The 15,325-nt window shown below is 44.6% G+C and overlaps 1 protein-coding gene across 1 annotated transcript in view; it reads right to left on the reverse strand.

The window, feature by feature from the left end:
• Window positions 1-9,548, reverse strand: part of SIK2 (salt inducible kinase 2) — a 25,572-nt gene extending 16,024 nt beyond the window's left edge. The window contains exons 1-3 of the mRNA XM_015649638.1: window positions 9,285-9,548; window positions 8,444-8,507; window positions 5,729-5,890 (exon numbers count right to left, since the gene is read on the reverse strand). Of these exons, the coding sequence (XP_015505124.1) occupies window positions 5,729-5,890; window positions 8,444-8,507; window positions 9,285-9,326 (268 nt within the window). The 5' untranslated portion in view covers window positions 9,327-9,548. The remainder of the gene's footprint in view (window positions 1-5,728; window positions 5,891-8,443; window positions 8,508-9,284) is intronic.
• Window positions 9,549-15,325: the final 5,777 nt, after the last annotated feature.

Consider the following 15,325-nt stretch of genomic DNA (forward strand, 5'->3'; position numbering starts at 1 on the left):
GGGGTGATCCAGCCCTGGATGTCCCCAGGGATGCTGTGAGGTGACAAACAGGGCTCGGGGTGATCCAGCCACGGATGTCCCCAGGGATGCAGTGACAGAGGTGACAAACAGGGCTCGGGGTGATCCAGCCCTGGATGTCCCCAGGGATGCAGTGAGGTGACAAACAGGGCTCAGGGTGATCCAGCCCTGGATGACCCCAGGGATGCAGTGACAGAGGTGACAAACAGGGCTCAGGCTGTTGATCCGGCCCTGAAAGCTCCCAGGGATGTCGGGAATGCTGACCAGCAGATAGCAGAGCTGATAAACGCTGTGGTTACCACAGGCTCTGCTGAACCACCCCGTTCACCCCGTTTGTGTTGCCTGTGCTGCTCAGAGGAGGCAGAAAACCACGAGAGAGCCCTCAGAGTCAGACAAACAGAGAGAGATTTAACAAAGCCTCGGAAAAAAGTCAGCCTGGAGCTGGTTTGGAGCAGCAGAGCTGCAGCTGCCTGCTGACACCGAGCTCTGTGGGGAAGGAACGGGGGCTGCTTTCCCAGCAGGAACTCCAGCAGCCCTTTAAAGGAATTCTACCTGCAAGATCACTCAAAATGAAGCAGTTTTGGGAACACCAGGAGCGCACAGGATTTTGGAGGCGAGAACGAACATCTCACCCTCCCCACAATCCCCGGTACGTGCGGAACCCCCGATGTCCCAGCGGGATCAGGGTCGGCACACCCGATACCCCGTGGATGAACTTTTGGGACCTGGGCACCATCAAAGGGTTGATCCCTGGCTGCTCCCAGCTGGGCTGGCCGCCAGGGCTGCTGTGAAGGTCAGGTCCCAGCCGAGCCCTGACGGGCAGGGACGGTGACGCCACCGGGGCCCAGGGACGTCACCGAGCCCAGGGCTGCCAGCGGCCAAGGCCGGCTCAGATTCCAAACCTCCCCAGGAACCACGGGATGGAACAGGATGGAACATCCCTGCTGCCCCTCCTCTCACCCTCCCGCACTTCTGCAACACCTTCAGCTGGAATAACACAGGGAGAACCACAGAATCTCCCCCAAATCCCCCCATCACCATGTCACCTTTTCCCTTTTTCCCCATCACAGCCAGACTGCTGTTGTGAATTTTTCTTTTTTTTAATCATTATTCTCTTTGAGAAGACTTTTCTTCACACAGAATTGGCTTGGCAACCGTGACAATGCTTTGGGAGACACGGAGCTGTTTCTCCTCTCCACAGAAGCATTCTGCCACTCCGTGTAGGTGTCGTTTTAAATCTGATTTCTCCCCTCACTTATCTCGGATTTGTCAGGTTTTCAACATCCTCACAGTGCTGCAGATAAACATCAGGTTTTTATCTCTGAACTGCAGCTCTCACTCGGGTGCCACCCTCATAAATCTTTGTATCAGATTCACAAGTACAAGAACATTTATTTGTAAGCACAGCTAATAAAGAAAGCGTGACCTGCTTGGGAGCACAAGGCTTTCAAATCCTAAAAAAAAGGTGAAATTCTTTGCCTGTCCAGACTGGGATTTAAAGTTACCTCTTTGAAGAAACCACCAAAAAGAAACATGAAGAAACCTGAGCAGCAAAAAAGAACAGAGCCAATATAAGAGAAGCCTCAGGTTTATGCTATTATTATCTTTAGATGATCAATTTCAGAGTTTTATTTCTGGGCACCAGAAGAAGTTTGGGAGCAAGGACATCCTGGAGCTGCTCCTGGCCTCTCTGAGCAAGAGAACTGCAGAACTTGCAGTGCTTAACTGGGTGGAAGAGCAGCTCTTGGCTGGCTCTGATGGTCTTGTGACAGCACAGACGATTGAGCTTTATTAGGCAAATTCATGAATGAGAGGCTGTGAATTGCTACCAGAAGGAGCAGCCAAGGAGGCTGAGCCACAGCGAGTGGGAATTTCTTGTCTGCTACACCTGGAAAATGATTTCCCCGTTCAGCCTTAGGCCTGCACTTCTAAAACTTCAATTTCTTCCCTCTTTATGACGGATGAAACACCAGAATCCTTCACTTCTGAATTCCTGCACAAAGCACTGCCAGACACCTGATTGGCACTGGGTTTTTTCATGTAATATACCCATTAAAACCAGTGCTCTGTGTGTCAGCAACTGGCTCTTAGCTTTAAAAAATCCAATTCTGTTCTGTTGTCGGACAGAATAATTCCCTGGCTGGGGGAGATCAGCACTATTTGTTAGGGTACACAACTTCTTGTGGTCACCCCTTTCTGTTCCCATTATTCTTCCCACACAAATGGCTGGGAAACAATTTGTAAGCACTCCAGCATGGAGAGCATCCATGAAAACCCTTTCAAAGGTAAAAAAAAAAAAGAGGATTTAGTCAGGATCCTGAGTGTTTGGTCCATGGGGCTTCCTCAATTTTTAATTACTGTGCTGTCAGTTGAGTTGCCCCACTTTTTTGGAGTGGCCAGGATTCTGTTAAGCACAAAGCAATCGTGAGTCTCTCCTTCTCCCCCCTTGCACCTTGCTCCTCTTTTACCACTGCTGATCTGCCACAGCCATTCTGGACCCAAAGTGGGCATTTTTAACCCAAAAATGTCTCATTCCAGAGGAAACATCACTGATGTTCCAGGGAAAAATGTGCCAGCCCTCTAAAAAAACCCCAAACAAACACATGCCAGCCAGAGTGTTCTAAAAGGACCGAAATTGGGCTCATTACCAAAGGACTGGGATTATATAATGGAGTGATCTTCTTAACATTTCCCTGAATCTGCACGTTAAAAAAAACAAAACACAAAAAAAAAAACCCAAAAAAAGAGGCCATCATTTGCAGCATTGTGCTCAGTTGAATAAACTCTGTGTTTGTGCAATCTGCAAATATTGGCTCTCCACAGTTGTGGTATTTGGTTTCTCAATCCCATTACCCCCTTTAGAATAATCTTGAATTTCGAAGGTATAATTTTTTTGAGCGCACATCACGGCAATGGAATCTGTTTTCCCGTTAAAAATGGAAACAGACTGAGATTTCAGCCCCATTTGCAATCTGAGAAACGGCAGCTCCCTGCCAGAGCTGCTGCAACTTCTGCTGAGCATCCAGCAGGACGGCAGAGCCTCTCATTTCTACCTCCAGCACCCTCCAAGAAGGAGCTCCGCAGCTATAATTAATCCATTCTCCTAAAATTACGAGCAGAACTCAATCTGCCCGGCTTGCAGAGAGCCACAGGGAGCTTTTGTTGGAGGAGAAATGTGAGCCTGGGAGATAATGGGCACAGAGGTGCTGATAAAGGCAAGGTAAGAGCGTGGCAGCAACAAACCTGACCCACTTCAGGGGCTGAGTGCTGAGCAGCCTCTCCTGACGTCAATGCACATTTCCCTGTCCAGCAGCAGCTCCAGCCTCCTTCAAAATAACAGTCTCTGCCTACCTGGGCTGCTGCAAACGTCAGGATGCTGCAGGCACCCGAATCTGGGGCTGGAGGACACAAAAAAGAGGAGCTGGGTTTGGATTCCAAGCTGGGTTTGGGTTTCACTGCGCGGATATCTGGCTGCACAGCAAAGAACTCTCGGAACGCTCTCAGGGAGAGCACAGGGAGCTGAAATGAGCTCAAAAGATGCCCTGAAAAAGCAGCAAATCCAAAGGAGACGTGGCCAATCCAGCTGCTTGACTTTGGGAAGAACCAGGGAGGTTTGCCTTGCTAGTGCTAAGCTCAAATTCCACGTTAAACCCGGCATGGGATTCCTCACCTTCCCCCTTCTCAATGACATTTTATCTCATTAACACCTTCAGTTTTCCTACTTACACTAAAGTTTGAGGGCTTTGCTCCCAGCCACCTCATATCTTCTAGAAAATAAATCTATCAAATCTCTCACTTCGAGTTCTTTACTCATCCTCTGTTTGTTGTCTGGTCAGTGAGAGAGAAAAAATCCTTTGAATTCTGCCTGTCCCCATCCTTTTAGAGCAATATTAACACAAAACTGTTGGATTTCAGTCCAGCCTCAAGCATCAAAGGTGGAAACCTCAGAGGTAACTTTGTGCATGTTTCAGTATTTGACTAAAAACTGTTGAACTCTTGAAGAGTAAAAAGCTTCAATAAAAGCCTTGGAAGCAGCAGTATGAACCAAGAGGCCCACTGGAAGTTAGGAAGAGCTTTATCAAAATAATTCATCAGTTCTTGTGCGGTTCTTTTCAATTTCTACTGAAATCAGAGGAAAATCCCAGTTATCAGAGCTGGGATCCTGGCTGCCTCTGTCCTTCCCCAGCCTGATAAATGAGCCATGAAGAAGATGAACGACTGGAAGAGGCTGTTCCCAGGGATCTGCACAGAACCAGATAACTGAAAAAATCCCAGATAAACTCTGGAGTTCGTCATCCATCTCCTTTACACTGAAAAAAACCCAACAACTGACTCGGCACAAATCACTACAAAGTCTCCAGCAGCCTGAACTTTCCTCCAGCTCCTTCATCAGCCAGGCTGGTGAAGCTCTTACCAGCCTGATAAAGCCTGAGATCCACGGGAGAACCATTTAATGGGTTCATTTGCACCCAGCCCACCTGTAATTAACTTTCTGCACTGGAGAAGTGGAGCAGGAGAGCAGCTGAGACAGGGCAGAGGCAGCAGCAGATTATGGAATCTCCTCACTCCCATTTTCAGAGCCTTTACTGGAGTCCCTGGAGAGCTCCAGCGCTGAAATTCCCGGTGACAGAGCAGCTCATGGCTCTCCTGAGATGCTCCGGAGGGAGGGGACTGTGAGCTTCTCTCAGGGGATTTGCACCCAGGGCAGGAAAACCTCTGGATGCAGGAGCTGAGACCCCCGAGGAGCTCTGGAAAACTCTGCCAGGCTGAGCTGCAGAGCTGCACACGGATGTGGAGAGGGACCAGGGGGCAAAAATGTGGCAGTGAGGGCAGGAAAGAAAGCACAGATGAACAACAGCAAGAAATTCCCTTCTTTCAGCTCAGCTCCTCAGAGCAAGGGGGTGACTGGCAGACCCCAGACTGTATTTAGGATTTTTTCAGTATCAACTGGCCTGGTGAATAAATTATCTCTCAGCCATGATTCTCCAGGTGCTCTGAGTGCCAGGAGCTGCTGGAGGTGAATTCAAGTATGAAATCAGAAACGAGAAAAGAAGAAACACCCCCAACCTGGGGAACAAAACCCCTTCACCACCCCAGAAATACCAGGAGGGAAATGAAAAGGTAAAATAATCCAGGAATGATCAGAAATGTTTTATCATTTCAATTTTCTCAGCCTGAGAAAGGGAAATTCCCTCTCCTTCCTTCACTCCCCTTCCTGCTCCCCTGTTATTGAAGACTGAGGTCTCCCAAATCAAGATATTCTTTATTTTACCCATTTCCAGCCTCTCTGGGCTAAAGTCAGCATGGAAGGATCCGTGGAATTGTAATGAAAATGATTTCTATTGCTAGCAACATCTGCTGTGTCTAAATTTATAATTAAAGTGAAATCATGCATGCAAAAAGGAAAAAAAAAATCAATAAGCTTCCATTTTGAGGGGATTTTTTTTAATGTTGAAAGGAGTTGTTTGATTAACTCTGTTTTAACCTGAACATCTGGCAGCTTTAAAGACACCCACAAAAAAAAATGTCAATAACTCCAATTTCTTTCTTTTTCTGGAAGTTAATATTGGAAATTTGGATGGACTTTGACACCCACCATGAAAAAACTTGGAAAAGAAAGAATCTCACAAAGGAATCTCGGGTGGCGCGAGCGAATTTCCTGAGAGGGGTTTTATTAAACAAAAAAAAACCACATAAAAATAAGTTTTACCTGCTATTTTGATGTTCATGTTGTTGTCCAGCAGGAGGTTCTCAGCCTTGAGGTCCCTGTGCACGATTTTCCTGCCGTGGCAATATTCCACTGCCGACAGGATCTGCCAGAACTTGCGCCGAGCCTCGGGCTCGCTCAGGCGCCCATGGCTGGCCAGGTAATCTGGGAAACAAAATCACCACAAATCAAGAAAATCTCCTTTAGATCATTTTGGACAGCACTGATTTCATGATTTCCCCCCAGAAAGGTTTCCAGCTGCTTAATCTACCAGACAACCCTCTGAAAAAATGGAGTAAAAAAGAAGTTAAAGTCAAAAAATAAGGAAATTTTTCTCTGGGTCTTTTGTAGCTACCTGGTCATTTCATAACAGAAATAAAAGCAGCAGAACTCTACCAAAAGCTTTAAATCAGGTTGGACAGCAAGTAACAATCCTGAAACTCAGTGATTTCTCACCAATAATTAGCACAAAGGAACCCAAATCAGCTTCCAGCTTCTTCTCCCAGCCAACACATCAAAAAAAAACAGGAAAAAATAAGGAAATTTTTCTCTGGTGCTTCTTTTATAGCTACCTGGTCAATATTTGCACAATATTTTCATAACAGAACTCTTGGTGATCTTGGAAATAAAAGCAGCAGAAATCAAGCAAATCAGGTTTAAATGGACTCAGGCAACAAACTTGAAACTCAATGATTTCCTCCCAATAATTAGCACAAAGGAACTCAAAGCAGTTTTCAGCTCATTGTTCTCCCACTCAACTCTTCGAAAAAATGGAAAGAAATGAGGAAATTTTTCTCTGCTCCTTCCTTTACCTGACCAGTATTTCACAGCCTGGAACTCCAATCAGAACAAATTAAACAATTCAGGTTTAAATGGACTGGGCAGCAAGCAACACCACTGAAATTTAATTTCTCCCAAATAATTAGCACAAGGGAACTCAAAGAAGTTTCCAGCTTGTTGTTCTCCCATTCAACCCTCCAAAAAAATCAGGAAAAAAGAGGAAACTTCTCTGCTCCTTCCTCTACAGCTACCTGGCCAATATTTTCACAACAATTCAAATTATTCCAAATATTCATGGGGAATATTTGGAATAATTTGCTTCACCATCCTGGATGCTTCAAGCTTTAATTCCTCTAAGCTTCACATCCCACTTCTCCCTCTGAAGCCTCAGCAGTGGCTGTGTGGTGGCTGGAAGTATTTTTTCTTTTAATTTCTGGAAATAAAACAAGCACCCCAAAGGTGCCCATCCTGACCTCTCCCTCCACTGCGTCACAGGCAGAGAGAACATTTTGTTTCCATATTTGATTACACTGTAAAACCCAATGTCAGCCCTGAAACCAAAAACTTCCATTTATCCTCAGGAACAAAAACAAGGGGAGCAGCAGCTGTGTGAGCCTTGACAGGAGCAGCTTCCACAGCCAATTCCAGAGCTTTTCTCCAGGAGAACAAAATCAGGGAATCAGCTGCTGGGATGGGCTCAGGACTGCCTTTGGCATCCCACAAAGGATGCAGTTAATGGCCAAGGAGCAGCAAATACATATAGATTTTCTAGCCAGTGATTAATCTTATCTTCTCACCCAGTTGTGTAACAGCAGTGATCCCAGCAGCAGCAGCATCTTGCCCAACACAGCTCCAAACCTGGCTTTGTTAGCCTGGGTTTTAGGGGATTTTTAATTCAAATATTATGGGGGCTTTGTTGGCCTTGTGTTTTAGGGGGGGGTTTGATTAAAATATCATTTAGAGGGCTTTGTTAACCTGTGCTTTAAGGGATTTTTAATTCAAATACCATTGAGGAGGCTTTCTTAGCCTGTGTTTTAGGGGCTTTCTGATTCAGATATCATTCAGGGGCTTTGTAACTTTGGCAATATTTTCATTTAAAGTTTTCTCTGTGGTCAAAGCCGATCTCTGGGAGCTGCTCCCACCCCACCTCACACACTCTCAGCTGGTTTCACTTGGCAAAGCACGAGAACAAACAAAAGCCTGGCAGTAAGGGGAGATCATAATATTTGCAAGCTAAATATCATTCAGGCACAGAGTGACTGACAAATCATATGATATCAAGGTGAAGTCAGATATCAAAGGCACAAACTAAATTACCCCTGAGCACCAGCCAGCTCTCTGAGCTGTTAATCCATCATTTGTTAGCAATGCAGCAAACAAGTTAATGAAGCCAAGCTGTCGTTTGCTTTTATGGCTCTGGCCTGTCAGGACTTATTTAAAGATTCCAAACCCTTCAGTGTGCTCAGAACAGGTCATTTATTCTGGGATCACCCCCTCTCCCTCCTGGAGCACCACGGCTTGGACATTAACCAGAGTGCAAACAGGGATTGGGATGGGGGCACTAAAATTTATCAAGCCACCTCTGCCTGATAAATTTTTTTGTATTTATCTCAGCCTGGTGGCACCCTCTTACAGCAGGTTTTGGGGTTTTTTTTTCCATGTTATTAGGAGAGAATAGAAGGCAGAAGTGATTTTACATGCACAGCCAAAGGAGCAGGATTTTTGTCCCAAGACAAAGCTGGGCTCCCCCCAGCAAAAGGACAAGAGGCAGTGGAAACCAAGTGAAACAGAGGAAATCCAGTTTCAAACTAAAAGGTTTTTTAACTCTGCAAGTGCACAGAAATAATAAATCTCTAATAACAGCCCCTAAAGATCCTTCTTTACACAGAGACCAGGAGTGCATTAGCAAGTTGAACATGGAAATATTTGCCTGCTTACCGAAAATCTCCCCGTTTTTGGCAAATTCTGTCACGAGGTACAGCATGCTTTTGGTCTCCATCACCTGTGGATGCACAAATCACATGTGAGGCCTTGGGGGAAGAGCAAAAAAAGCCAACAAACACCCAAAAAGATCCTTATTTATCTGGTTCCCTCCTAAAGTTCTGCCTCGCACGAGTTGCCGCAATCTTCCAAAGTGTGCAAACAAAATAATCAAAGGTTTCACTGAGAGTGAGCAATCCTCCACTTCAGAAAGTCATCTCAGACTTCAGCACAACAAATTCAACGTGTTTTGGGTTTATTTCAATAACCTCAGAGGAACAATTCAGCATGAGCTGAACCTGTCCGTGGGCACCACCTTTGTGAATTTGATTTTGCATTTTATTTATTAAATAAAGGCCTGAAAGTCCCAAGAGCCTGCTCACAAATCAAAGCAAAACCAGGGAGACAATTTGGAGGCTATCTGAAAAATAAACTCATTTATCAAATGCATTTTTACCCAGTCACTGAAGGAGTGAGCACTACACAACCATCACTCTTCCTTCAGGTGATCTTGCTGATCCTTCAGACTTCATTTAAACATCCTCTGCCACTTTTGTGTGGTGTCATTCATTCAGAAAGGAACTTGGGGGAGATATCATCAAGGCAGCTGCAAATTTAACTCCTCAAGCTCCATCTCTACCTGGCACATCAATATTTTAAAGACCAAGTGCCAGTTTCTTTTACATAAAATTAATTTAAAGCTGAACTGGTCTTAACTGGGATCTTCATCTTTATTTAACAGAACTAAGAGAGGGATAAAAAGGGGGGGAAAAAGGGAGGAAAGCCCCTCTAAGCCTACCTGGTAGAGTTTTATGATGTGTGGGTGGTCGAGCATCTTCATTATCTGCACCTCCCTGTAGATCTTCTCCAGATTCACAGCATCCAGCTGAGATTTGTCAATGATTTTTATTGCCACCTGCAGACCAACAGCAAAAATGAGGTTTAAAAACCTCCCCCCAACGTGCTCCTCGTGAGTTCACCCTCATTAGAAAGGGAACAACGCAGCCCCAGGTAACTGGAGGCTTTCAGGGGAGTTCTGAAATACAAATTCCAGGCTGAAAAATACAGCAGGGCAGCACTGAAAGTGTCAGGGGTCCCTCTAAGGGGCTGCACGACTCTCACCCACATCAACATGTGAGAAAAAACAGGTTTTCCATGAGAAAAACCAGGTTTTCCATGAGAAAAAACAGGTTTTCCATGGAATGGAAGACGCTGAACAGGTGAGGGAGGCCAGTGCTCTTCAATCAGCAATTTGCAATGACCAAAATCTTCCTAAAAATCTCAATGGTGCCCATTTCTGGAGTCAAGGTGACAAATCTGAGTCCCACGAAATGATATTTTAAGAGAAAAGCTGTTGGCTCCACACAAATAATGCAAACACAAGAGGATCCGTGTAGCTGCAGCTGTGACGTGTTTAATTAATTCATGTGCTGTTATAAAAGGGTATCTGCAGCTCATCCCTTCAGAGAAAAAAAAACTCTGCAGATAAATTTATCAGTCAAACCTTGGAAACACATCTCAATTAGTTCACAAAACGCACCCTGGCCCTGCTGACCTTGTTTTCAGCCAATAAAATGCAGAGGGAAGGTAACTACAGACGCTGAGGGGACTCAAAAGCTCCAACAGAAGAGGTTTAAAATTGAAACCAAGAAGAAAGTGAAAATACAGCCCCTGAACATGCAAAAAGAGTAAAAATGCTGAAGAGCTCTGAATGTATAAATGGTGTTTATTCACCCTGAATGTCACTTTAGTAATGCTGAAAAAGGAGCAAACAATGTAAGCCCCACAAATGCTCCCAATTATAACAGAATTTCACAAACTATTGAACATGGGAGAGCTGCTGCACAGGAGACAGAAATCCACGGGAGGTGAACCTCATTATCTGCTCCAACACTGATTATGGGCCCACCTGAATTCAAAATTAACTATTTATTGACTTTGGTTCGCTCTGATTTTCCCTTCTTTAAAAGTCCCTTGTCTTTCCCCAACTCCCAGGAAATTGAGATTCTGTTGTGGGTGAATAAATTGTAAAATTTGTGCAAATTTGGGGTTGTTTTGAAGGTGCAGGATGTGCTTTCACAGAGCCGAGTTATCCAAAACAAACAAAAAGTTGTTTTTTGGTTTTTTGTTTTATTTTCCCAAAAGAGAGGTGTGGGACTTTTTTTTTAAACATCCAAAATTTTGAGCAAAACAGTTTTATCAATATAAACCATACAAAATTATAGTAACTCTGATATATACAGCCATTAAAAACAATCAAAAGAGGTTCAGAATTTCCAGCAATAATCCTGAGTTATTCCACAGCCTTTTTTCTTCAAAACACAGAGCTGAGAAGCAGAAGGGAACCGTGATGCTCAAGGTGGCAAAACCTGAAAAATTCCAGGTCATTTTTTGGAAGTTTCTGTGTTTTAAATGATGAAGAGACTGCTCTAAATAATGAAAATCCAACCTGGATCACCTGCCTCTTCTCCTATTTGTTACCTCCTCCTTTTATTCCTGTTCCTTCTATGGAACTTACACTTTATTTCAAGTATAAAACTTGATAATAAAGATGCAAATAATGACTAATGAGCTGCACCATTTATGCTGTAACCACAGGGACAGTTCTGAGCACAGCTCCACCACTAATCAAGAATATCTTGAGCTGCAAACTAATGGAGAACGAGCTGCTTTTCCAGTTTAAATAGATTTTTTAGCTCACAAACCTCACTGCATTACATCAAACCATGCTTTTGTCTTACGATGTGGAGTTTTTGGGGCTATTAAAAAGTTGCTGTTGAGCGCAGAAAATAAAAACCTACTCGAAGGAAAAAGCCCCTTGCTCTTTGCAAGCCTTGCACAACTTCAAGTGTGCATGAAATGTGTCCATAAAATGTAAAAACTACAGGAGAGGCAGCAGCTGCCACCTCTGCTCCTCCACTCAAATGCAGATTAAATACCTCAGTTCATTCTGCATCTTCATCTTGCCAGGACCAGGGAAGATTTTAGAGAAGAACCACTTGAAAATGCTTAAAATCCAGCAAAGTCTTCGCAAGGATGTGAGGAGGAACGGGGAATTCAGCAGCTCCTTTTTGTCCATGAGCTCAGCTGTGTCTTGATGACAGGAAAAGGGATGTAATTCTTAGAGGTGGAGAAGCTCCTTCAAGCCACGGAGCAGTTTCCTATCTGAAAAGTGTGTTTTGTTCCTAAACATGCAGCCTGCCAGCAACTACTGGCAACAGCTCGAAGCAAACAACAACAAAAAGAAAAAAAAAAAAATCCCAAATTTCAATATAAAATGTCAGCACATCCTTCATCTGACAAGGAAAACCAAAAGGGAATCCTCTGCCTTCCCTGATCTCGCCCTGTCACCAGTTTTTGCTGCTTAAGGAGTTACATTCCAAGATATTTTTGCAGCTTTCGTGGTTTCTTCTCATTTAAAAACACAAGGAACTGCACAAGTTTCCTTCCCTCTTCCACTCAAGGCCCAGGGAACGGGAGTTTGCTCAATCCTCCCCTGACATTTGGGAATTGCAGCTGCCAAGGAGTGAGGATGAAAAGCTTGTCGAGAAAAGATGAAAGTTCTGCTCCTCAGCCACTCCAACTGTCCTTTTTCATTGTTTTTCTTTTATTCATTTAATTCTCAAAAGGAAAAACAAAGGCAAAAAGCAAACACCAAAACCAAAACCACAACACAACCTCCCACTACAAGTTCACATTCAAACAGAGCTTTGTCCCTGCAGGTTACAGAAATTCATTGTTCATCCAGTGCATTCTTAAAATAGATAAAGTGCATTAAAATTAACAAATAGAGCTTCCTGCAGTCTGGAAAAACTTGGTGTTTTGTTGTGTAGCACAGGGAGCTGCTGTCTCTGCTGGAGTTACTCACTTTGCAAATACCTGAGCACACCTGAACTGGTGCCACAGATCAAATCAGGGGCTGGAGGGTTATTTTCCATCGTTTTTTTTTCCAGAGAAAAATACAAATTCCCTGTAACAGCAGCCAGGTGAAAGCACATCTGGGATCCACAGGGACATCCAGGTTTTATTTTCACCTGGGGAGCAGCCAGCAGAGTTCCTCAGCAGGGGATTAATCCTTAGAGGGGTTTAATTAAGGGTTTCAGGGGTGGATTCCTAAATTCCCTGCTTTTTCCAAGCAGCACCTTCATCCATCCCAAACCTTTTCCTTATTTCCCACCAACTCCAAACCTTTTCCTTATTACATCCCCATCCTATTCCACAGGAAGCAAATCTCCATCTTCTCCAGCTTGACGCTTCCAATTATTTCTGTTCTCTCCTCTCCTCCTCCCCAGGAAAATCTCTGCTCATTTCCACGCCTCATTAGCAGGAGCTGCCCTGGGATCACAGGATTTGGATAAAGAAAGGAGTGTGGCAGGAAAAAGCCACGTGGCTTTCACTCAAATGGCACCAAACACCCAAACAAGCCAAGTAAAGTTGGCTTCAGCCTCCCCTGGGTGGACTGGCAGCAAAAAGGGGTCAGGCAGCACCTCTAGCCCTACATATCTTTATTAATCCCCCCGTTTTTCCCAACTTTCACACTTCTGTTTGGTTGGTTAGAATTTCAGGGCTGCATTAATTCAAGTTCTGACTTTGTTTGCAGGCACACAATTAATGGCAACAATTTTATCTTCTTATCTTTGTAGTCTTTCTAGAAAAAGGATGGATTGTACACAATCCATAAGTGCTGAACTCCGAGTAATAAGAGCCCATCTTCTTCTTTTTTTAATTTGATGGTTATTGGCTAGGCAGAGATGTGTTTAAAAAAAAAAAAATCAAGTATTTTTAAAGGTCAAAATTATATAAAACACAATTTCCAAATGCCAGTGCTAGAAAAGCCCAACAACAAACAGGTTCTGAACATAAAGGGTTCAGATCAGGAGATTCAGGAGAAACTTTGACAAGGATTCCTTTTAAAATATGTTTTTTGAGCAAATCCCAGCAGCATCACAGCATCCTCCTGTAGCACAGACCTGAGGGTGCACCAGCACAGCTTTTCCAGGACCTAAAATCTGAATATTCTTCCACTGGAACTTAAGCAATGGTTTAGAACAAACTTGAAATATGAAAACCCTTCAGTGTGGAGTCATTAACCAGCAGGATTTACACTTGGTGTGTTCAGGGATCCAACAATCAGGTGAGCTGCTCCAAACTGGAAGTGCTTATTCCAAAGAGTATTTGGCTGGAATTAATTTCCTCTGACATCACCAGAAGTGATCTTAACAGGGTTCCCCTTCCTTAAAGATTGTGTAAGTACTTCCAGCAATCAACTCAGCAATTCATTTCCAGAAAAACACTCTTGCATCTCCCACTGCAGAAGTCAGAGCTGACTCAAAAAATCAAAGACCTTGACAAAAAACCTCCAGCACAGGCAAATTTGCTGTAAAAATCCCACAGAAAATAAAAAGGCTGCAGGCTGGACAGAGAAGCTGGCTAAAAAGAAAATTATAAAAATATCAAGCCTAACAGAATTCAGCAATTCCTCAGGACACAGATGAAAGAATCATCCAGGAATCAGGGAGCTTTTAAGCTCTGTGTTTTCTGTAACCTTTGTTATTTCGAACAATGCTGAACAAACACGCTTACTAAAACGACAATAAAAACGAAGATTAAAGTTTTCATCTCCATCACAAAGCCTGCCAAAGGAATGAGGGCTGAAGAGCGAATGACAACCGAGTATCTTCAAGTGGAGCATTTGCAATTCTGGCACATGGCACCAAACTTGGAAAGGGAACATTGGCACTGCTTGGCTCTTCAGCAAGAGCAAGGAAGAGCTCAAAAAGAATCGAGTTTATTATGAACTTGAGAAATAAAGCAAGAGGAGAACTTTCTTTCAGTCTCTGGGATGCAAAGCTCATCAATCACAGCGTGGCCAGAGCCCTGTCAGCACCAGGGGTTTGCTCTCCCTAACTGAGCTCCAGATTTCAGGGCATTTTCCCGTTCCTGTAAGGAATGATTTTCCCACACAAGCCCACGGTGGTGAATAACTGCGGGCCTGTGCAGTCTGCACTTCGGGCAGTATTTTAATGACTTTTGGCAGGTACAGAGCAGAGCAGGAACCTCTTCTTCAGTCAACAATGAAAGCGACCAGAAGAGAGGCTTACAAAAAGCTCACCTCTAGGTGTAGCAACTAAAACTACCTAAAACAACACCGAAGAGGAAGCTGATCCTTCAGAGCCATTACTCTCATCAGATACCTCCTTTCTGTTGGCTTTTTTTTCTTTTTTCTTTTTTTTCTTTAAAGTGAACACGACTAGGCAGACTGACAATCATTTCTGTTTTAGGTAAAGCACCAGGTATTAACAATAATCACCGGGTAATACACGGGGGCGGTTAAACAAAGAGGCTAAAAATGGTTGGATTTGGTGAACTTGCAGGATGCTGTGCTGAAGAATTCAGCGCACACACACACACACACACAAGTTCCTCTGCTGAAACAGATAACCCAGCATTGCCCAGGTCAGGAACCCTTAAATATCCAGAGCATGACGGCAGGCACAGCACAAGGTCTGACCCTTCCCTGGGAGCAGAAAGTGCTGCTGGAGCAGCACCGGAGCATCCTTGGGGTGCCACCCCGGCAGCAATGCCACCATCCCGGGGGTGCCACCCCGGCAGCGATGCCACCATCCCGGGGGTGCCATCCTGGAGGTGGCACCTTTGGGGTGGCATCCTGGCGGTGACACCCCGCGGGTGACATCCTCGGCCATCCCCCCCGCGGCCTCGGAGGCGTTCTCCTGCCCTTCCCAGCAGGATGGAGCGGGAGAAGCCCCCAGGCCAGCGGCCGGGGCTGGCTCCGCTCCGAGCCCGCGGTCCGTAGCTCCGCCGTGTCCCCGCGGGAGGTGC

Source organism: Parus major, chromosome 24, assembly GCF_001522545.3.
Source record: "Parus major isolate Abel chromosome 24, Parus_major1.1, whole genome shotgun sequence".
Taxonomy (NCBI): domain Eukaryota; kingdom Metazoa; phylum Chordata; class Aves; order Passeriformes; family Paridae; genus Parus; species Parus major.